Raw genomic sequence first — 23,811 nt, forward strand, 5'->3', positions numbered from 1 at the left:
TATATAACCCCTCCCACTACTGGGAGTACCTCATTTTTTTGCCAGTGTCTAAGGTGTTGGTCACGAGTAAAGATGTGCTGTGCTGATCTCCACTGGAGCAATCCTTGGAGCATGGGGCTAGCCATGCTGACCAGATCCATTCAAAGTGTCTTTTTAGGCCGAATTGAATGGTACCCGGGCCTCGTATATGAAGAAAGGAGGTCTTGCCTGTAAACGCTCTCTTTTTAGAGAGCTGGACCCCAGGATCCAGTACTTTTTGGTAGTAAGGCCATAAAGTTTTACTGGTTTCCTCAAGGATCCCCAGCTCCTGAAGGTTTAACGGAACCCACCGTGAAGGGTGAAGATTGGACCTGTTGATTTACCACAGAAAACCTTGCGGCGGGAAAGGTAAGTGGAGTTTTCGAAGAATTTCTTTTATTTTTCTTATGAATGTCTCCTTTTAAGATCAGCAAATTATGTCATGCCTATGTGTCTGTCACCACTGGGGGCTGTAGTGAGCACTCGCCGCCGCACGCTGAGAACATGCTGTCAGGAAAGCTGAGATGCTTTTTCCTCCAGGCAGACAGAAGGACCTCTGGTAAGCTTGAGGGGGGATTTTTCTCCCCACCAACTGCCCTCCTGCACTGATTGTCTCCCCCTCTTCATAAGGAAGAAGCGCTTCGTGTTTTTTGGGGAAACGGACCCCCCGCGCCATGCTGTGCCATCCCAAGGGTCCCGGAGGACCTGTTCTCTTTTAAAAAGGGGGAAGAGCAAAGCGGGGGTGGGGCTTAGCAGCGTTGGCATCCTCTGGTAAGAGGTTTGTTGACACGGGCATTTTTTCTTTGACACATTTTACTGCTGCATCAGCCTGGGCATTAATAGCAGCCACTGTGCTGGATTATCGCTCAAGTAGTGTATGCATTCCTTCTAGTAGTACCTCTGCTTTGTGCATTTAGCTATGAGCGGAAGGGGGATAAGGAACACCTCAAAGGGTTCTAAAGGGTCTGTTGTTGCACGACAGCCTAGATCCATCTCAAAAGATGGCATCATCCTCTGAGAGTGACGTGACCGGTGTGCGCCTTCAGGGGAGCTGGTGTTGCAGCAGCTCCTGCCTGACACTTATATATATATATATATATATATATATATATATATATATATATATATATATATATATATATATATATATATATATATATATATATATATATATAATTTTCATTCTCTGTATCTCACTAAGGAGGTTTTTTTCTTCTACCATTTTAAGTTTGCAAAAGATTGATGCTTTAATCGCATCCCAGAGTGGGCCTAAGCATAGCAGATCCCCGTCCACTGCTCAGGATCCTCATGCTGAGGAACAAGGAGCGAGAGATAATGAAATTCTCTCAAAAGATCAGGAAGAGGCTGATGACTCCACTTCCAAAGATCCTTATATAGAAGGAGCGGCTTCACAGGAGGGACTGTTGGTACACTCCCTCACTAAAATGGTCCGCTTGACTTTTTTTACTACCTGTAACGCAGTCAGTCGATGGATGTGCCCACCTCTGGTTTGGGGTCATTAAAGCCTCCCCAATCTGTTGATGCCTTTCCTATCCATTCATGGCTCAAGAAGATCATGTATTCTGCGTGGGAGCACCCAGATAAACCGTTTTTTCCTCCTAAAAAAGTTTTCTATACTTTATCCTATGGAGGAAGAATTCTATAAGAAATGGGGGATTCCAGTGATTGACGCTGCTATATTCTCAGTGAACAACAACCTGACTTGTCCTGTTGACAATGCTCAAATGTTGAAGGATTTAACAAAGAAGTTGGAATGTCTCTTTAAAAGCAACGTTTCTCTCGCAGGTTCAGTCATTCAGCCTCTTTTGGCAGCGATTTGAGTATCTCAGTCCTTAAAGGACCAGTTTGTAGAGGTACTCAAAAATATTCCTCATCAGCAGGTCCAGGAGTATATCAGAAGCATTGTGTTTCACAGTAGACACTATGAAATATTGTATTCTCTAAGCCTCATGGCTCATGCTAGGGCTGGTGCATGTGCGTAGAATCCTATGGTTGAAAAATTGGTCACCTGAAGCGTCATGTAAAAAGCTCTTGGCCAGTTTCTCATTTCATCGTGAATGGTTATTTGGAGACAATCTGGATAAGTATATCCAAAGAATTTCTAATGGGAAAAGTTCTCCTTTACAAGTTAAGAAGACGTTTAAGCGTTTTTCCTTTTAAACAAGCGTCTTCTCCAGTGCCGAGGGCATCTGCCTCCAGGCAGTCTCGACGGCCTCCACTGTCAGGTTCAAGAGGAAGACCTCAGGGGCAGTCCCAGGGCCAAAAGAGGAACTGGGGCAGAAAGCCCGCGAAGCTAAATAATTAAGCCTCCTTATGAAGGGGCGCTCCTGCTCGCTCGGGTGAGGGGAGGGCTTCTACACTTTTCAAAGATGTGGCAGGAACAATGTCAAGACAGATGGGTTGTTTCCTCAATTTCTCTAGGTTACAAACTAGAGTTCCGAGAATTCCTATCACCTCATTTTCTAAGATCAAACGTTCCCAGAGACCCAGAGAAATGGAAGTCTCTCTTTCTGGCTTTGGATCATCTCTTGTCTCAAAAGATGATATCAGGAGTTCCCACAGAAGAGCAGAGGTCAGGGTTTTATTCAAACCTCTTCACGGTACCAAACCCAAACGGGGGTTCATACCCATTTTAGATCTCAAGGATCTAAACTGGTACTTGAATATCCGTTTCTTTCGCATGTAGTCAATCCGATCAGTTGTCTCCATCCTATGAGGAGGAGAATTTCTGGCATCAATCAACATCAAGGATGCTTATCTCCTTGTGCCAATTTTGCCGCTCACCAGAAATTTCTGCGTTTCGAGGTAGAAAAATCATCATTTTCAGTTTGTAGCTCTACCTTTCGGTCTAGCTACTGCACCTGGAGTGTTCATAAAAATCCTGGCCCCTCCTTTAGCCAGGTTAAGGGCTCAGGGTATAACAATTCTAGCCTACTTAGACAATCTGCTTGGTAGATCAGTCAGTAACTCGCCTAAACCAAAGTTTAGTCACAGACGTGAGTTACCTAGAATTCCTAGGCTGGATTCTCAACCTAGAGAAATCCTCCTTCAAACCATCAAAGAGAGGGTGTTCTTGCCCCAGGAAAGGATCAGTTCCATAAGGGAACTGATTTGGGTTGTCAAAACAAAGAAAAGTCATTCTATTCCGCTTTGCATTAAGTTGTTAGGAAAGATGGTGGCTTCTTTAGAGGCCATTCCTTATGTGCAGTTTCATTCAAGACTGCTGCAAAATGGTATTCTCTCAATTGGAACAAGAAGATCCAGGCTTTGGACTTTACAATGTGCTTATCCCCAAAGTGCGTCAAAGCCTCAATTGGTGTCTGATATCCAGGAATCCTCAACAGGGGAAATCCTTTCTACCAGGATCCTGGAGGGTGGTAACGAAGGATGCCAGCCTTCTAGGCTGGAGAGCAGTCCTGGAAGAAGCATCTGTCCAGGGGAAGTGGTCCAAATCAGAGAGGACCTTGCCCATCAATATTCTAGATATTTGAGCAGTATGTCTGGGTTCTAGAGGCCCGGATGCTCAGACTACGGAATTCTCCTGTCAGGATCCAGTCAGACAATGCCACGGCTGTGGCCTACATCAGTCACCAAGGGGGCATGAGAAGTTGTGCAGCCCAAAGAGGGGTGAATTGTGTTCTATCTTGGGCAGAAAACAACATCCCTTGCCTATCTGCAATTTTCATTCCAGGGATAGAAAATTGGCAGGCGGACTACTTGAGTCACCAATAATTGTTTCCGGAGAATGGTCTCTTCACCCGATATTTTTCTGCCGATATGTCAAGGTTGGGGTATTCCAGACGTGGATGTGTTTCCGTCCAGGCTTAACAACAAGGTCGACAACTCTGTGTCAAGGACAAGGGATCCACAGGCATGTGGAACAGACGCCTTGGTCTTTCCATAAGATCAGTTTTCACTGATCAATGCGTTCCCTTCTGTTCTGCTGCTTCCACCGACTTCTTCGCAGGATCAAGTAGGAAGGGAAGGGGGTGATTCTGGTGGCCCAGGAGATCTTGGTTTGCTGAGATCATAAAGATGGCGGTAGGGGACCCTTGGACCCTACCACTGTGGTCAGATTTTCTCTCGCAAGGTCCATCCTACCTTACAAACGCTAAATTTAATGGTTTGGCTATTGAGTCCCACATTCTAAAAGGTCGTGGGTTGACATCTTCAGTAGTTTCTACCTTGGTTTTTTTAAATTTTTTTATATAATCTTTATTTTATTTTGTCAGAAAAACAAAGTGAAACATAATTGTTACAAGGAATAAAAGAAAACAGCAGGGAGCTTTGGTTACATGCATAGAAAGGGTCCCTGATACATATAGACATTTCGCCTCATATGACTTCATTAAATTGTACCCCCATTCTAGGGGGGTTTGCGATGCAGGAACCTTAGTCGCTAAACAGGGTTATGGTTTATGGAGCGCAGCACTTTAATTGTTGCATCTCGCATGACCCGGAATGACAAGGTAGGGAAGGGGGGGATGGGAAAAGATGGGCATGTCTGGGACTAATCACTTAACATAACTGTAAGCTTGGGTCATCAACTAACATCAGAATTTTGGGGTATGGGGATGCTTTGGCCTCATCCTCTTCAAGCATATGTGATCTACTAAACTGTTTTCCCCAGAGTGGCAACAGATGTTTCTGAGTTTTGTAAGATGTATAATGTATACAGGTGGCCCATATAGCATAAAATGTACCTATCTTTGCATTTTGCCACCCACTCCTCCGCCTCCATGATAAATTGAGTAGACGTATCCATTCGGGTCGCCCCAGAACCTGGGTCGACTTCCAATGTATGGGAATCAGACGCTGGGCGGCATTCAAGAGGTGTGGGAGAATTGATTTACGGTAGAGACTTAGAGGAATAGATGGCACATGCAGCAGGAACTCCATATGGGAGTCCCTCAGATCTACATTTAGTTTCTACCTTAGTTAATGCTAGGAAATCGGCCTCCAGGTTCATATACTATAGAGTCTGGAAGGCGTATGTCTCCTGGTGTGTTTCCAGGGGTTGGCACCCCAGGAAATGTGTCATAGGTAGGATCCTGGAATTCTTACAGATGGGATTGGAGATGAAGCTGGCCCTGAGTACTATCAAAGGCCAGGTCTCGACCTTATCTGTATTTTTTACAACGGCCTCTTGCTTCTCACTCTCTGGTTCGTAACTTTATTCAGGGGGTAACATGGATTAATCCTCCGGTCAGGACACTCCTGAACTCTTGGGATTTGAATTTAGTTCTGTCGCTTTACAAAAACGGCCTTTTGAGCATATATACGGGATATTCCCTTGGTCCTCTTGACGAGGAAAAATTTTTTTTTTCTTTTTGGTTGCCCTATCCTCTGCTAGAAGAGTATAGGAGTTGGTGGCTCTTTCTTGTAAAGAGCCATATTTGATTATTCATAAGGATAAGGTGGTAGTGACAGGTTTTCATTTAAACCAGGCTATTCTACTTTCTTTTTTTTTCCAGAACCTTGGTCTGTGGAAGAGAGGTCACTACATTCTCTTGATGTAGTGAGAGCAGTCAAGGTCTATTTAAAGGTGACCACTCAGCTTCGCAAAACAGAAGTTTTGTTTGTATTGCCAGACGGTCCTAAAAGAGGACAGGCAGCATCAAAATCTACTATTTTCAAATGGATTTGTCAAGTGATTGTTCAGGCTTATGGTTTAAAGAAGAAAATTCCTCCTTTTCTTGTTAAATCATACTCTGCCAGGGCTGTTGCCAGCCCTCCATGGCTCAGATCTTCAAGACCGCAACATAGTCTTCAGTCTATACGTTTACCAGATTCTATCAAATTGATTTAAAAGGTCATGAGGATATCGCCTTTGGGAGCAGTGTACTGCAGGCTGCAGTGTGACTCATTTTATCTCTTAATGCCCTACTTTTTTGTTGTGCCTCCCTCCCTTCAGTTGCCATTGCTATGGGACATCCCACATAGTAACTACTATGGCTCTGTGTCCTGTGTTTTACGATAGGAAAACCGCATATTTATCCTGTAGCTTACCTGTAAAATCCTTTTCTTTGAAGTACATCACGGGACACAGAGGTCCCTCCCTTCGTTGGCATACACGTGTATTGCTTGGCTACAAAACTGAGGTACTCCCAGTAGTGGGAGGGGTTATATAGGGAGTGCACTTTTTGTCTTAGAGTTTGCCAGTTTCCATCACCTGAAGGTGGCCTATAACCCACATAGTAACTACTATGGCTCTGTGTCCCGTGACTTCAAAGAAAAGGATTTTACAGGTAAAAATCCTGTTCTTTTCTTTTACTCAAAACCAGGTTCCAGGTGCGGACTGCTAACCCAGTCAAGATCCTTGACGAATTTCCAAATTATCAGTCTAAATTTTATATTCAGCCTCGGATGCCCTTCCCAATTTAGGCATTGATACCTTCCTAGCGGAATCCTCCCTCTCTGCTTTATCAGACACACAGCGAGACACTGTCGTACTTGGGGGGTTCATCTCACCTCTTCCTTTCACTCTCTTTATGCCCCTCTTATATCTTCTATGAAATACCTGCTAGACACTTGTAATATTCCCCAAATCTTCTGGATGGGTCATATTCACGCTATCAAAATGTCTCTTCTTCCCAAGCTGTTATATCTATTTAGGGTTCTTCCCATCCCAGTCCCCCCTCATATCCTCCGGATATTGCAATTTTGTATCTTTAAAATGTATCTGGAGTAATACCAGACCATGGACCATGGCTCAATAGACCCCTCCTGTATACTCTGAAAATTAGAGGTGGACTGGGAGTCCCCAATATTGCCCATTATTACAAAGCAGTCCAGATTGCTCCTATCGCCCAATTACATGCAGGTAATTCGGCTCCGCTATGGAGCCTTATAGATGTCCTGGATATTGACCCTATTCTTCTTTCTTTCATACTATGGATTCCCTTGAGCATTGCCCTGAACCTGATTTTGACCCAGACCCTATCGGTCTGGGATTCCATGAAATACTCTGCACATCTGACATCCCCACCTCCCACTCCTACCACTACTTAACTGTCCTATGTTCCCACTGGGGTTGGAAAATCCCCAAAGTTTTCAATGGTGGAAGCACAAAGATCTCGCTATGGTTTGTTCTTTGCTTACAACAAGGGGAACTTGTTCGTACCAAAATCTACGGAACTCTCATGAGACCCCCGGAATCGGAACATTTCCGATATATGCACATTTGCCACTTTTTGAAGTCTCTACCCAAACATCATGAACAACCATTACTGTCCACTGTTTTGAAACCTAGATGTCAAACCAATCCTACTACTCCGGGTCTGATCTCTCTGCTGTATACCTCTATACTGAATAATACTGTATCACAAACCCCCCGGTTCTGTGACAAATGGGCAAATGACCTTGGCTCTGCTCTACAGCCAGACTGGCATAAAATATGAGAGGCCCTGTTTAAATCTTCCCGCAATGTCCTGGCTCTTGAAAATTCTTTCAAAGTTATGTCCCGTTGGTACTTTACCCCATCCAGGATCACAAAATGTCTTCCATCATACCGGTCCAACTGCTTCCGAGGTTGCCGACGCATATGGTGGACCTGTCCTAAAGTCCGGAGGTAATGCATTAGGGTATACACTGGTTAATGTGGTCCTTTATGTAAATTTATGGAGGGACCCATGGGAAGAACTTTTGCATGAACCTATAGCAGATGTTGCCTGTCGGGAACGAACCCTAATTACTCACGGTCATGGAAAACGCCACTTCTGAGCTTCAAAAAGGTTAAAAATTGGGTTCACGGCAGGCTCATTAATGAAAGGCTGACGGCGATCCTTGAAGACAAGTATGACCAATTTTAACAGACATGGCAACCATGGATAGACCACTTCCTGCCTTCTCAAATGACCTCCCGTTTCCTGGAACTGTGAAAGCTCCTTGTGCTATAGCCTAAAGCCTCTGATTTTCTCCCTTCTCCATTTCTCTTCCCTCTATTTTCTTGTTATCTGCTTTCTCCGTTCTTTGTTGATCTTCTATAGGCTCTAAATCAGTGTTTCTCAACCTTTTTACCGTCGAGGAAACCCTGGCAAACAGTCTAAAATCTTGGGAACCCCTGAAATCGTTTTCATATCATCAGGTCATGGAACATCGGTGTGTGTGTGATCCGCAAGCTGTAGATATAACCACAATTCTTTTTAAAAATAACATTAACCACTTAAGCCCCGACCATTTTCCAGCTAAAGTACCAAGCCCCTTTTTGCGATTCGGCACTGCGTCGATTTAACTGACAATTGCGCGGTCGTGCGACTTGGCTCCAAAACAAAACTGATGTCCTTTTTTATGCACAAATAGAGCTTTCTTTTGGTGGTATTTGATCACTCCTGTGGTTTTTATTTATTGCGCTATAAACAAAAAAAGAGTGAAAATTTTGAAAAAAACGCATTATTTTTTACATTTTGCTATAATAAATATCCCCCAAAAATATATTAAAAAACATTTTTTTTCCCTCAGTTTAGGCCCATACGTATTCTTCTACATATTTTTGGTAAAAAAAAAAATCGCAATAAGCGTTATAGCGCAAAAGTTATAGCGTCTACAAAATAAGGGATAGTTTTATGACATTTATTTTTTATTTTTACTAGTAATGGTGGCGATCATATATATATGTATATGTGTGTGTATATTATTATTTTATTGTGACTGCGACATTATGGTGGACAATTTGGACACATTTTTGGGACCATTGGCATTAATACAGCAATCAGTGCAATAAAAAATTTACTGATTACTGTAAAAATGTCACTGGCAGTGAAGGGGTTAACCACTAGGGGGCAGTGTAGGGGTTAAGTGTGTGTTTGTGTTTTTTTTTTTTTAACTGTAGGGGGGCGTGGATTGGCGTCTGACATCACTGATCGTCTTTCCCTATAACAGGGAACAGACGATCAGTGACAGCCTCAGTAGGAAGCACGAGGAGTGGTTTGTTTACACAGACCTCTCCTCGTTCTTCAGCTCTGTGACCCGATCGGGTCCGCGGGTCTCACGGTCACGGAGCTCAGGACCCTGCGCACTCGCAGGCACTTAAAGGGCAATGTACCTGTACGTGCTTATGCCCAGCCATGCCATTCTGCCAACGTACATCGGTGTGAGGTGGTCCTTAAGCGGTTAAATAATTAAATATTAAAATTTACCTATTTAATGTGAAATTTGTACTTGTTTTTTTTTTCTGCACATTTGCTTAATTCTGGGTCCAACTTGATGGCATTGTACAGAGCAGCAGCAGCAGGGCAAGGTACAGGGGGCATGCAGGGCATAGTACATGGCAGCAGCACACATATTTGCATGGCACATGATTACATGGGAGCATGGCATATGGCAGCAAGGCACATGTTTACAAGTGAACAGAGCACACTATTACATGGGGGTATGGCACATTCCTACATGAGCAGGGCAGATTCTTAGATTTAAGTAGGGCAGCCAGAGTTTCCTTTTCATGCAGAGGTAGACAGGGAAGTGGCTGTGGCAGATTGTGCCAGGCCCCATGCTTATATTTTTAATTTGAGTCAGGCCGCGTACACACGCGGGGACTGTCTGCCGAAACTAAGTTCGTCAAACAGTCCGCTCAAACTTTTGAATGAACGAACACGCCCACACACGGCACTTTTTGAGCGGACAAATACGGCAAACTTTGTTCGTCGTACTAAGTCCGCGCAACTTTTGAAATGAACGGACTCGCCCACACACGAGGCAACAGTCCGCTCATTTCGAGCGCGTGTGCAGGTAGGCTCCGCCACCTGGCATGTACTTAAAGGGGAACCCCAAGGCCGAAAAAAAACGGCGTGGGGGTCCCCCCAAAGTCCACAACAGACCCTTGCCTGAGCACGCTACCCGGCCGGCCAGGAAAGGGGGGCGAGCGAGCGCGCCCCCCCTCCCGAGCCGTACCAGGCCGCGTGCCCTCAACATGGGAGGTGCCTTGGGGAAGGGGGGGCCGCGCGGCCCCCCCACCCCAAAGCACCTTGTCCCCATGTTGATGAGAAGGGCCTCTTCCTGACAACCCTGGCCGTTGGTTGTCGGGGTCTGCGGGCGGGGGGCTTATCGGAATCCGGGAGCCCCCTTTAATAAGGGGGCCCCCGGATACCGGCCCCCCACCCTATGTGAATGAGTATGGGGTACAATGTACCCCTACCCATTCACCTGTAAAATAAAAGTACCCAAAAAAAAAACACAACACACGAGATAAAATATTTTATTGCACAGCTCCGGGGGTCTTCCGTCTTCGGGGGTCTTCTCGCCGGACTCCTCCGCTATCTTCTTGTAGCTCTTTTGCTAGCGGAGGAGTCCGGCTTTCTTCCTCCCCGCCGCCGGCCTCTTCTCCCGACTTCGGGGGTCTTGTCCCCCTCTTCGGTTCTTCTGCCGGGCCACCGCGCCTTCTTATAGCTCTTTTAGAGGCGGTGGCCCGGTCTTCTGTCGCCGCTGTCGCCTTCCGTTCTTCTTCTTGTTCTTCTTCTTGTTCTTCTTCTTCTTCTCCAGGAGATGTTGACACGTCGCTCTCTCCGGCCGGAATGCCAGAGCCGCGCTGTGCGGCCACTTATATAGTGACAATGGGGCGGTGTCACATGGTATATGTCACATGGGTTGGTCACATGGTGACCCCGCCCCCTTACGATGTCATAGTCCCCATGTGACATCAACCCATGTGACCAACCCATGTGACATATACCATGTGACACCACCCCATTGTCACTATATAAGTGGCCGCGCAGCGCGGCTCTGGCATTCCGGCCGGAGAGAGCGACGTGTCAACATCTCCTGGAGAAGAACAAGAACAAGAAGAAGAAGAAGAACGGAAGGCGACCGGAAGGCGACAGCGGCGACAGAAGACCGGGCCACCGCCTCTAAAAGAGCTATAAGAAGGCGCGGTGGCCCGGCAGAAGAACGGAAGGCGGCGGCGACAGAAGACCGGGCCACCGCCTGCAAAAGAGCTATAAGAAGGCGCGGTGGCCCGGCAGAAGAACCGAAGAGGGGGACAAGACCCCCGAAGTCGGGAGAAGAGGCCGGCGGCGGGGAGGAAGAAAGCCGGACTCCTCCGCTAGCAAAAGAGCTACAAGAAGATAGCGGAGGAGTCCGGCGAGAAGACCCCCGAAGACGGAAGACCCCCGGAGCTGTGCAATAAAATATTTTATCTCGTGTGTTGTGTTTTTTTTTGGGTACTTTTATTTTACAGGTGAATGGGTAGGGGTACATTGTACCCCATACTCATTCACATAGGTTGGGGGGCCGGTATCCGGGGGCCCCCTTATTAAAGGGGGCTCCCGGATTCCGATAAGCCCCCCGCCCGCAGACCCCGACAACCAACGGCCAGGGTTGTCGGGAAGAGGCCCTTGTCCTCATCAACATGGGGACAAGGTGCTTTGGGGTGGGGGGGCCGCGCGGCCCCCCCTTCCCCAAGGCACCCCCCATGTTGAGGGCACGCGGCCTGGTACGGCTCGGGAGGGGGGCGCGCTCGCTCGCCCCCCTTTCCTGGCCGGCCGGGTAGCGTGCTCGGACAAGGGTCTGTTGTGGACTTTGGGGGGACCCCCACGCCGATTTTTTTTCGGCATTGGGGTTCCCCTTTAAGTCCATACCAGGCGGCGGGGCCCGCAACGTCTCCTTCGCGGGCCCCGCCTACCTGGAGACGCGCTCGAAATGAGCAGACTTTCCTCCGAGCGGGAACAGTTTGCTCATTTCGAAAGTGGCCTACACACGGGCGGACTGTCCGCTCAAACCAAGTTTCAGCGGACAGTTTTTCGGAATTTCCGAAAAACTTTGTTCGTCAAACTGTCCGCTGAAACTGTCCGCTGAAGCCCCACACACGAGCGGACTGTCCGCTGAAACACTGTTCAGCGGACAAAGTTGAGCGAACAGTCCGCCCGTGTGTACGCGGCCTCATAGAAGCGTTAGGATTAGGGCTGCCTGATAGTGATTAGATTGCAGAGATATTGTCTTTTTTTTAGTAACTTTTGTGAACAACCGACCTTTTGTTACAGATGCTTAATTTTGCTTTTACCCATGTCACTTCACACTTTCAGGCTACTCAATTTATTTTCATGTGGGGAGCAATATTTGTACAAAGTGTATTGATACTTCATGTTCCCGCTTTGTTTATGTACCACTTTTTCCTCTTGTGTTTTTTTTTTTTTAAATCTCAATACATTTCAGTAAAAGAAAGCTCTGTCTATGGAAAATATAGGGTACTTTCTGGAGTTCAGCTTTTAAACACTTTTTATTGGTGTTTCATTTATGATAATGAATGTAAAAAAAACATCTTTGATCTGTCTAGGCCTGTACAGAGGGACCGCTGCGCTGCACAGAAATGCCTAGTCCAAGAACCGCAAGAGCAGCCAACACCACCGGCTCCATTTCTAATGAAAAGTTTGAGTTCATGTCTTTACTGACTAATAGGACAAGTACTTCAGAAATCCCTACAAGTAGACCTCGGACTTCAGACAGTCCGGTTCACAGGAAAGACTCCAGTTCATCTCAGCAGCAGCAGCTTCCAGAGGAGGATTGCATGAAGTTAAACCCATCGTTTCTTGGAATTGCACTAAGATCATTGTTGGCAATTGACCTTTGGCTATCTAAGAAAATGGGTGTATGTGCCAGGGACGGATCTTCATGGGGTAGTGCACGTCCTTTGATGAAGCTAGTGGAGATATCTGGTCATGGAATACCTTGGATTTGTTGCACAATCTATTGCCTGTACAAAAGTGATAGTTCAGCGGGCAGAGAGGTGATACTTAACCTTCTTTTTGGTAAGTAAAATTTGAAGAACAAATTTAGGTAACAGATTATTGTACTAAACTTTTCAGACCGCTGCCTAAAATGTCATTGTATTAACCACTTGACCACTGGGCACTTAAACCCCCTTAATAACCAGACTGAGTCTCAGCTTTCGGTGCTCTCGCATTTTGAATGACAATTACTCAGTCATGCAACACTGTAGCTATATGACATTTTTGGCCTTTTTTTCACACAAATAGAGCTTTCTTTTGGTGGTATTTAATCATCGCTGGGTTTTTATTTTTTGTGCTATAAAAGAAAAAAGACCGAAGATTATGTAAAAAATAAAAATAAAATAAAAAAAATGAATTTTGAAATTTAGCAGATTAGTAATTTTTCTTCATAAATTTTGGCCAAAATTTATACTACATATCTTTGGTAAAAATAAGTACAAATTGGTGGATATTATTTGGTCTGTGTGAAAGTTATAGAGTCCGCAAGATATGGTGCCAATATCTGAAAATTGATCACACCTGAAGTACTGGCGTCCTATCTCCTTTTTTGAGGCCCTAACAAGCCAGAAAAGTACAAATACCCCCCAAATTAACCCTTTTTGGAAAGAAGACATTCCAAGGTATTTAGTAAGAGGCATGATGAGTTTTTGGAAGTTGTCATTTTTTCCCACAATTCTTTGCAAAATCAAGATTTTTTTTTAAACAAAATTGTCTTATCAGGTTATTTCTCACACACAGCATATGCATACCACAAATTACACCCCAAAACACATTCTGCTATTGCTCCCGAGTATAGCGATGCCACATGTGTGAGACTTTATACAGCATGGGCACATGCAGAGGCCCAACGTGCAGGAAGCGCCATCAGGCATTCTGGAGCACCCAGGCCAATTCTGACATTTCTCTCCTGCATTTGACGGAGTGATCACGTGGTAACCAGACGCGATGATCTGGTCACGGATGTTCTCGGGTGCGCGAGAGAATTCTAGGGGGAACTTTACTGTACGCCCTATAGCTGTCATTCGGCTGTGGGCTGGTTGTTAAGTGGTTAAGCCACATTCTTGAAGATTGTGCTTTATCCTGTTCTCTGCTGATACATAGTGTTATATTTTTGAGTGTCGTGTTATGTCTTATGTATATAGATTTGTCAGGAAAAGTTCTTAGACATGTTAATTGTGATTGCATATCTTTGACTATGTGTTCATTGGTTTCAATGTATAGCAGTGCACCCCCAAATGCTGGATCGTTTAAACCGTATGCTGCAGCAGTGAGTGAGATTAGCCACTGAGAGCGTCTCAGAGAACACACTACGCATGCATGGTGTTTGAACAAGCCAGAACGACTGCTGGAGAGGCACTGGTAATGTCCAGCTTTTAAAGAATAAGTTTGCTTTTGGAACATGTAACTTGTTCCACTACTTTTTAGGGTGGTACATGTAACATTTCCAGCATCTGCAGCTCTCCCCCTGACTTTCCAGGTTTATCTTGTATACATCAAAGACTGCCATGCATTCTATAAATACTTGCAACCTTGTATCAGAAGGCAAAATTGTGCCCTTGAGAAGAGATTGAATTGAGATGCAAATGGAGGGGAGAGGAAGTCAAATTGAGGGTTTCCCCTTTACATTTGCCTCAGAAGTTTTTCCTAGATTAGTAAAGTTCACCTTTTCAGAAAAAAGCTAAAAGGTGAACTAACACCCTACATTCTCGGCACCCCCCACTAAGCACAGTACTTCCATGGGTGATGAGCTCTCGGTGCCCACACAATGAGTGGTCCAGGGATTTGAAATCCTCGGTCTTCTCCCTTCAATTTCTACAGCGATTTCGAAAGAAGAGGGGAAGAGCTGGGATTTCAAATCCCTGGATTACTACACCGGCTGTGTGTGCATTGACAGCTCATCATCCATGATGACAATTGGAGGAGAGATGGAGGAAAGGGGGGGGGGGGGGGTTGAGGAGAATGTAGGGTGTTTTTATTTTTTATTTTTTTTTACATTTAAACTAACCCATCACTGTTATAGCAACAACTATACCATTTTTGGATTTTCTATTCCTTTCTGTACTAGTGAAAGGACGAATGGAGCAATGCGTGAATCCCCACAGTTTAGACAGGCAGTGGTGAGAACCTGAAAGGCAAACATATCTCATCATTTACTATTTATTTTGAGTGCCTTTTACAGAACACATGTACACATTATAGAAAATGGTGGTCCTGAATCCTAAAATGTACATGGCTAGAATGTTTCAGAGTGTAAGAAGTGGATCATATTGTTTGTAAAGGAGGTTGCTCTCAGAACCAGAGGAGTCTGTGGTGGACTTGAAATACCTTGGTGCAAACATGAGAAGGATAAGAGCATGGAACACCAAGAAAAGGCAGTGGCCTATCAGGTATGCAAGAAATCAGTTTTATTGAGATCTTAAGGCTGGTCATACACAGTTCGAACCGTTAATGGGTATACTGAATGTATCAAGTTGATCGATTGATCAACTTGGGTACAACCAGCCCGCTGGATTCTCTTGTGATTATCGCAAGCAGCTGCTATAGCCACTAGTGATAATCATTGTCTTCTCCCAGTGGGGATGGCTTCCCATGCCTGCCCCAGCACCAGGAGAAGACAATAGCCCTGCAGGAGGGATTCCCGCATCAACACTATCTGTCAAGCCATGGTTGCAGGAAAGAAATTCACTCCGTGTATGGCTGGCCTAAAGTGCCAGCGTGTTTTGAGTGCTTTGAAAGATAAGTTCACTTTTTATAAAAATATATATATAAAAAAAAAAAGTGCCTTTTTTATATTTTTTTGGAGCATGTAAAGCATTGCATTAGTGATCAGCAGATTGCTGTTGCCATGCTGGCAGGGGGGGACAGCCTATACACATGTATGAGTCCCGAGGGGCCCAGCGCATCTTGTGCTGTGTCTGTGTTGCCTTGCGTTCCACCACTGGGGAGGGGCTCGGCACGTCTTCTAGTTCTAGTTAGTGTCTCCATTCAGGGCCAGCTCTGTAATCGGCCAGGCGCATACACAGTGGGTCCTGCACGCCGGGCTACAGGCAGTGAGTGGCTCCACCGGCAGTCTCCGTGTGAAGGAATCTTTGTCATTAGCTGGCCGAAATGTGCGGTAAATTCTGCACACTCTGGAGAGTAGAGGTGTCTTCATCAGCGAGTGCTTGTCAGGCTTTTCTGCTTTGTATATTACCGTCTGAGTGATCATCAAGGAGAGGAGACCAAGGCCATTCTGATGTATATTCCATTCTTTACCTAATGTGGGTATTGGATTTTGTTTCTCTTTAATAAACTTCCACTGCTGGCAGTGGTGTTTATATATAGAATCCACACTTTACTGAGGTTTATATATAGGATCTTGCTGGCAGAAAGATCCCAAGTAAAATGTTCCATAAAGACCTTACATATCCATACAAATGGATATTCAACAGAAATCTTCATCCTTTTCTAGTTACCAGTGTTGCAATATACTTGTGTATTTGCATAACTTACCTCACCCAAATGTAAAGGTTTCTATTTTTACTTTATGGCTCTGTACTCACAGCTCTGTACATTGTTCCATAGACGGCATTGCACCTGTGTTCAAATCAGTGGAAAATGTTTTACTCCTATGTGCAAGAGCCCCACGAATATCATCTCCCATGATATCACACATGGAAAGGATGAGAAAGTCAGTGAAATGGTACAGGATAATTAAATGGAGAGGACAATTTTGTGCCTCTGTGGAGGTTACAAATTTTAGAATATGTAACGCTTAGGCTTCATGTACACGGGACGTTTCTTAAAGGGGTTGTAAAGGTAAATGTTTTTTCACCTTAATGCATTCTATGCATTAAGGTGAGAAAACATCTGTCAGTGCCTGCGCCCCCGGCCCCCCCCCCCCCCCCGTTTTACTTACCTCACCCCTCGAAAGTCCCGCGCTCGTCCCCCGACGTCCTTTCCACCGTTCAGCCTGGCCGCTGATTGGCTGGAGTGGATGGATGGAAAGCAGCGCAGCCATTGGCTCGCGCTGCTTTCAATGATAACCACTGATGCGGAGCGCCGGGGGGGAGGGGCCGTGTGATACAGCGAGCGGCTATAGCCGCCGGCTGGATCACGGGAGCGTGCCCGCAGATGCTTCTCACCATGCGAGGGAGCTCGCATGAACGTGAGAAGCACCTGCAGGAGGAAGCCGAGACAGCCGCCGAGGGACCCCAGAAGAGCAGGTTCGGGGCCACTCTGTGCAAAACGAGCTGCACAGTGGAGGTAAGTATAACATGTTTGTTATTTTTTATTTATTTTTTAATTCACTTTACAATCCCTTTTAACCTCTCCTGAACGTTGGAACATCACAGCTAGTAATCCATGTTTAAAAACATGTGTTTAGCAGCGTTTACAAGCCGTGTTTGCGTTCAGGAGCGTTTACTAAAGATAACCTCAGGAGACCTTCCCAAATGATTATAAAGCATTAAAAGCTAGTATTTATTAACTATTTCAGCCATTCTGTGAGAGAACAGTGTGAGTAGCAGATGAGAAAGCCCTGTGCTTGTAGCTAGCTGTTATTTTTTGGTTGGTTTGTTAATATGGATCCCATGATGAGCGTGTGTGAGGAAATCCTCCTGATGTTGCTTTTGCTGAGGCTCCAAAGACGTAGAAAATAGCGTGAGAGGACCAGAGTTTGACACTACTGGTCACATCCATTGATGGCTCAACGCATGTCCACGGGATACTTTTCTAATGTATGTTCAGCTGCATAATTACGCAGAGAATTTTGTAAAACATTTTACACGCATGCCACCTTTGACGTTCCCTTGGAAAAGGTTAGACTCCGTCTAGTTCGCAAATTCTCAATGGTTGAGGGGTGCGTGAAATTCCTATTCAAGTTCAGCGTCAAGTAATGCAAGTCGTGTATTATACAGCATAATTGGCTGATGAGGGGAATATTACATGGTATATCAAGCTTGCATACAGTGATAATTGAGTTTTTGGTGTGTTTTTTAGCATTTTCCAGGCTCAAAAGTAAATGCCTCTAAACACAGCTTCTGAACGCATTTTTTATTTTTTTTTTGGGTTCCAAAAAAAGCCTCTAAACGTAACTGCCTAGAAAGACTATAAGCAAACTTGTGTACATGTACTGATAAGATAACATAGAGGAGAGTTTAGGAGCAGTCCGTTTACCAGCAGCAGTGTACATGAGGCCTTACTTTCCCTGCACTTCCTAGCAGCATGTCTGAGAGCTAAAACCGACATATACCTGGTGTTGTAACTAACCCATTTCAGAAACTGACTCACCTATCGGATCCAGCGCTGATGTTACACCGGGTAAATGGATACTTAACATGTCAAGCTTTAAAATTGCATCTGCCTGTGGCAAACTACAATGCCTAAAATTCCCCATAAGCGATGCTTTAAATGCCTTTACAGGTTACCTGTTTAGAGTTGCACAGGAGGTCTGGTGCTAGAATTATTGCTCTCACTCTGACGTTTGCAACAATACCTCACGTGTGGTCACGCTGTATACATATTTGTTTGGGAGTAACGTATGCGTTCGCATTTGTGCTTAAGCACGGTGAGACAGGGGGCACTTGAATTTTTATATATATATATATATATATATATATATATATATATATATATATATATATATATATAATAGTTTTTGTACATTATTTATTTAAATTTGTATTTTTTTACTGCTCATTGATCCAGGGTTACAGAGAGAGGGGAACGACATCAGCCACTCGGCTCACTTCTGCCAGATTGGGAATCACTGGCTGAAAAGATCAATACCGGGATGATGCCTGTAGGTGCAGTCATCATCCCGGTCTAACCACTGAAACGGAAGGATGTCCATATACGCCCTCCCGGCGGGAAGTGGTACAAACATGTTTTGGTTGCATACATTTGCCAATAAATGTGGAATCCAGATTGTTTTGTCTAGGTCCCTCTGTAAAGTGTGGTCCCTAACTTTTAAGCCAACAGATATTTTATTCCGTAAAATGCACTATCCATGTTCACTTTGCTTTAAAAAGCTGGCAATAGATTGATTGGAACAGTGGCCATTTTTGGTTTGTTTTCTGGATTTGATGCAGAGACACAGTGGAGGTGAGGCTGTGCTGGGCTTCTGGTATGTTTCTGTATCTTAAAGCGGTTGTAAACCCTTACAAACCACTTTTACCTACGGGTAAGCCTAGATTAAGGCTTACCTGTAGGTCCAAGAAACGCTGCCTAAAAGATAGTGGTGCCTATCTTTTGGCAAATATCTCCTAAACCGTGTAGGTTTAGGAGATATTTGCCAAAAGATAGGCACCACTGTCTACGGCGCATGTGCCGCAGACAGCGGCACACAGGAGCACTGAGCACGCGCGAGTGGCGGCTCCCGTGCACATGCGTGGGAGTGACGTCATCACGGCTCTGTCGAATGACGGCGCCGGAGCAGCGAGACCCACCAAGAAGATGGAGGCTCCGTACACAAGGGGACAGCGGTGACTTTGCTGGCTCCTGTGTCAGGTAAATGACACATAATGAGCTCCTATGCGATGCATAGTAGTCCATTATGCTTTACCTTTGCAGGGAATCAGAGGAAGTAAACCCTTTAGGGTTTACTTCCTCTTTAAGAGAGGAATGGCTTACGTGCCCTCCATTTATTATCTCCAGGCATACATGCCCTCCATTTGTTAATTGCTATCTAGGTCCATAGATGGGAGCTCTGTTAGATTAGAGTTAGGAAACCACACGTTACACAGGGGCATTGAGTAAGCTTGACTTGTAGCTGCTTTATGGCCAAAAACAAAAACGTAAAGTGCAAGGGCCCTTCAACATTATCCCAATTTTGTGCAGAAATTCATGAAAAGAAACTGTAAAAATCTGGAAACTGTATTACTATAAATGTGTAAACTTTTTTAATCAACAAGCATCTTTTCTCTTCTGCAGCATTACTACTGGATATCATTCTTGTAGGAGTTGTGAAAGGAATAGTGAAGCGCCGGCGACCAACACAAAACCGCATGGATATGTTTGCCACCTTCTCCGTAGACAAGTATTCCTTTCCCTCGGGCCATGCTACAAGAGCAGCAATGGTATCTCGCTTTATGCTCAACCACTTGGTACTGGCTGTGCCAGTGAGGATCCTTGTAATGCTTTGGGCTATTGTGATTAGTTTGTCTAGAGTCATGCTGGGTAGACACAATGTGACTGATGTGTTATTTGGTTTCTTCATGGGGTACATGCAATATAGCTTGGTTGAGTACTTTTGGCTGTCACCAAACATTTTACCTGTTCTATTTAAGATTTGATATCACTTTCAGGCATGTGGCAGTTTTCAGTAGTAGTCTAACAAAAGCCTGGTTCTCATTCCAGTGGATACAAATAAGTTGCTCACCACATCTTGAAGTTTTTGGCTCTCTAGTTATGAGGAGTCGGATGCAAACATCACTTCAGCTACAAGAAAAAAGATACAAGCAAATGTAAGCATGGATTCATAGACTGCGCTGTTTGCGAGGACCATTGGACTCTGAATCCAGCTTCATGCACTGTTGATCTTTAAGCCATGGACATCACATTTTTGCTAATTTAAGTGGTGAAAAGGGAAATTCTGATTTTAATATTCTATTCCGCTCTATTTTGGGGGAAATTTATTTTGTAATATGTATAAAGGAACATGTTTGATTTTTGTTGTTGTTTTTTTTTTGACCATTAGGCCCAGGAGTCTTGATTGACATATATTGGTCTCTTACCATGCTGCCTAACCATCTTGAAAGATTATGGGGGGGGGGGGGGAGGAATATACCAGTTGTGTGTACATGAAAGGCTTTCATTTTATTGATTTTTAGGATAGAAGTAAAATATCTTTCCTTCTTATTAATCTAAAAAAAATGCATTTGTTATATCTTGGTTGTACCTAAATTGTTAAATGGCCTGGAGGGCTGTGGTATAGAAATTTTCCCATGTGGACAATCCCTTTTGGTCTTCCTAAAGAGTTTTGCTCTAACAAGGCAGCATAATAATGTTCATGGTGTGTTTTTTTTTTTTTTTTTTTTTTTTATAACTAGTAAAGCCCCTTTGACACTGGGGAGGTGGGTGCATCAGCGGTAAAGAGACGCTATTTTTAGCAGTGCTTTACCGTCAATTTCACAGCACTATTCGGCCGCTAACAGGGCGCGTTTACTCCCCCACTAGCGGCCAAGAAAGGGTTAAAAGCACCGACAAAGCACTTCTGCCGTGTCGCTTTGCCAGCGGTATAGCCACGCTGCCCTTTGATTTCAATGGGCAGAAGTGATGGAGTAGCGGTGTACACAGCGCTCGTTCACTGCTCCAAAGTTGCTGTTGGCAGGACTTTGTTAGCGTCCTACCAGCACACCGCTCCAGTGTGAAAGTCCTCGGGGCTTTCACATTGGTGACACAGGAGCAGCTCTTTCAGGGTGCTTTGCAGATGCTATTTTTAGCGCTGTAGCGCCTGCAAAGCGCCCCAGTGTGAAAGGGATCTAAGATACCATTAAGAAGAAAGCAAAGAATCCAGTGCAACTAAAATCTACACTAAGGGCACTTTCACACTCACAGCAGGGGGGCATCGGCAGTAAAGTGCCCCTAGTTTAAGGGTGCTTTTACTGTCGTTTTAGAGGCACTTTTTGGTCGCTAGTGGGGTGCTTTAATAAAGAGTTAAAAGCGCCTGCAAAGTGCTTTGGCGGCGCTGCTCATTGATTTCAATGGGCATGGGCGCTTTAGGCATTTTTCAGGTGGTATATGCACCGCTCCTAAAGAGCCCCAAAGATGCTTCTTGCAGGACTTTTCTTACCGTCCTGCCAGCACAGTGCCCCAGTGTGAAAGCACTCTGTTTTTCACACTCGGATTGCAGATGTGGCATTTTTCAGGCGCTTTACAGGTGCTAAAGCGCCTGAAAAATGCTTCCAGTGTGAAAGGGGTCTAAATCCTTCTTTTCTCTAAGATTTTTGTATGTTTTGTTACATTTTAGACATTAAGCCTTATTGGGTTTCTTTCACACAGCTGTAAAAAAAAAATTACTGATGGTATTCCACATATGTTTTCTAGGAGAAAAGTTCCTGCATAATAATCAGTAAAATACTTGCTTATAGATGTGTTTAAACACGCAAAGACGCGTATGCGTATACAATCATTCATTTTTCTTCTTTTTTTAGACTTAAAGTGGTTGTTATAAACCCTTCCATATACCCAGTGAGGTGACTATCCTCAGGTGATACACGGAGATGAAACAAATCCTCCTATATAAGTTGTACCTGTCTATCTGCAGTCTCCTCTACATATGTTCAAAGTCCAGAATTGATAAAGCTTGTCTGAGCTGTCAGAAAACGGGGTGGAGAGCTGAAGTTACACTCTGCAGAGCTCAGTGAGGAGAGCTTTGAGAGCAGATTGGAGGAAAGGGACACCCCCCTCTTTCACACAGGGACAGAGCTGAGCCTGTTAATCAGATAGAGGTCCCTCCCCTGTCACCATTTATTTCTTTTTTTTGATGTCAGGAAAACTTGGCAGAAGTGACTCGTATAGATAGAAGAAGAATAAAGCAGCAGACAGAAATTACACTTGGTACTCTTAACGGAGACAAGTACACACTATAGAGGGATATGCGTTGTTCATATTTCATGTCTGAAGATTACAACCACTTTAATTTCCACACTTACAAACACATTCCTAAAGCGCATAAAGTGAATGTTACTAGAGGCAGATTTTTGGATACTGTGTTATGATCATATTTACACCTGTGTGAATGGCTCCATTGAATACAATGCAGCTTTGTTCAGATCCGTAATTAAAAAACACTTGTGTATGCACTTGTTCAGAGTCTTAATATGCATGGATTCTCTCTATGCAAATATAAATACTATACTGAATTTTAAATTGTAGGCTAAATTCAGTGTAATAAAAAATTGGTATGTTGAAACTAAATACTTAAAGAGGAAGTAAACCCTTCCAAACAACTTGGACCTATAGGTAAGCCTAGATTAAGGCTTACCTGTAGGTCCAAGCAATATCTCCTAAACCTATATGGTTTAGGAGATATTTGCCCGAAAATGGGCACCGCTGTCTACGGCGCATGCGCCGTAGACAGCGGCGCGCAGGCGCACTAAATGCGGCAAATCCAAGAATGGATTTGCCAAATTTGTCGACTCCCGTGCGCATGCGCGGGAGTGACGTCATCGCGGCTTCGCCGTATGGCAGCGGCGGAGCTGCGAGACGCGACTCCCGTGCGCATGCGCGGGAGTGACGTCATCGCGGTTGCGCCGCTGTGATTCGTCGGAGCTGCGAGACGCCACAAGCAACATGGATGCGGCGGACTACAGGGGACAGCGGCGACTTCGCTGGCTCCTGTGTCAGGTAAGTGACACATAATGAGCTACTATGCGATGCATAGTAGTCCATTATGCTTTACCTTTGCAGTGAAAGAAAGAGGAAGTAAACCCATCAGGGTTTACTTCCTCTTTAATCTTGTTTTTGCAGGGAGTGAATAGTAAAGCATGAAAATAATCATTTTTAAATCAATGTTTTCATTCCTTATTCCTGTGAAATTCCTACTTTTCTTCACTACAGTCCAGTGTAAGATTTTTTAATTTTTTTTTTCCAGTGCTGCCCTTCGTTGTTTCTCCAGGAAAAAAAGGTGTTCTCTTCTCAAAACAGCCCAACCAAATGCTTTCAATACTTCATATTTCTCATTTCATCTGTTGGGCTAAAATGCAACGTTATTGTGAATCTGCTGTACTTTAGTATCCATAGTCTGGGACCATCTATAATAACTGTAATGTTGAGGTTTTTTTTTTTTTTTTTTGTAGATGTGACAATAATTTATTTCAGTTTCTTTAGCTTTTTGTGTTAGCTTTTAAATAGCCAAAGATAGCTAAACTAAATATTTAAATATCTAGTATGTGTTTGTTATATATTTGGTTTTTGTACATGGGAATATACAATTGTGTAACATGAAAGACCATGTAGGATAGGCCATGTAGGATAGGTTATGTGAAATGCTTTCCCCCTTCTTTTTATTTTATTTTTTTTCTATTTTCCCTTCAAGTAAAAAAAAAAAAAAATTAAAAAATTATGCAAG

The 23,811-nt window shown here is 44.3% G+C and overlaps 1 protein-coding gene across 1 annotated transcript in view; it reads left to right on the plus strand.

The window, feature by feature from the left end:
- The window catches only part of PLPP6 (phospholipid phosphatase 6), a 32,557-nt gene extending 12,152 nt beyond the window's left edge, over positions 1-20,405 (plus strand). Inside the window, exons 3-4 of the mRNA XM_077452638.1 lie at positions 12,305-12,776; positions 19,671-20,405. Coding sequence (XP_077308764.1) covers positions 12,338-12,776; positions 19,671-20,032 — 801 coding nt within the window. The 5' untranslated portion in view covers positions 12,305-12,337 and the 3' untranslated portion in view covers positions 20,033-20,405. The remainder of the gene's footprint in view (positions 1-12,304; positions 12,777-19,670) is intronic.
- Positions 20,406-23,811: the final 3,406 nt, after the last annotated feature.

This window comes from Lithobates pipiens, unplaced genomic scaffold, assembly GCF_037356315.1.
Source record: "Lithobates pipiens isolate NorthernLeopardFrog02 unplaced genomic scaffold, aLitPip1_a1.2 Scaffold_23, whole genome shotgun sequence".
NCBI lineage: Eukaryota > Metazoa > Chordata > Amphibia > Anura > Ranidae > Lithobates > Lithobates pipiens.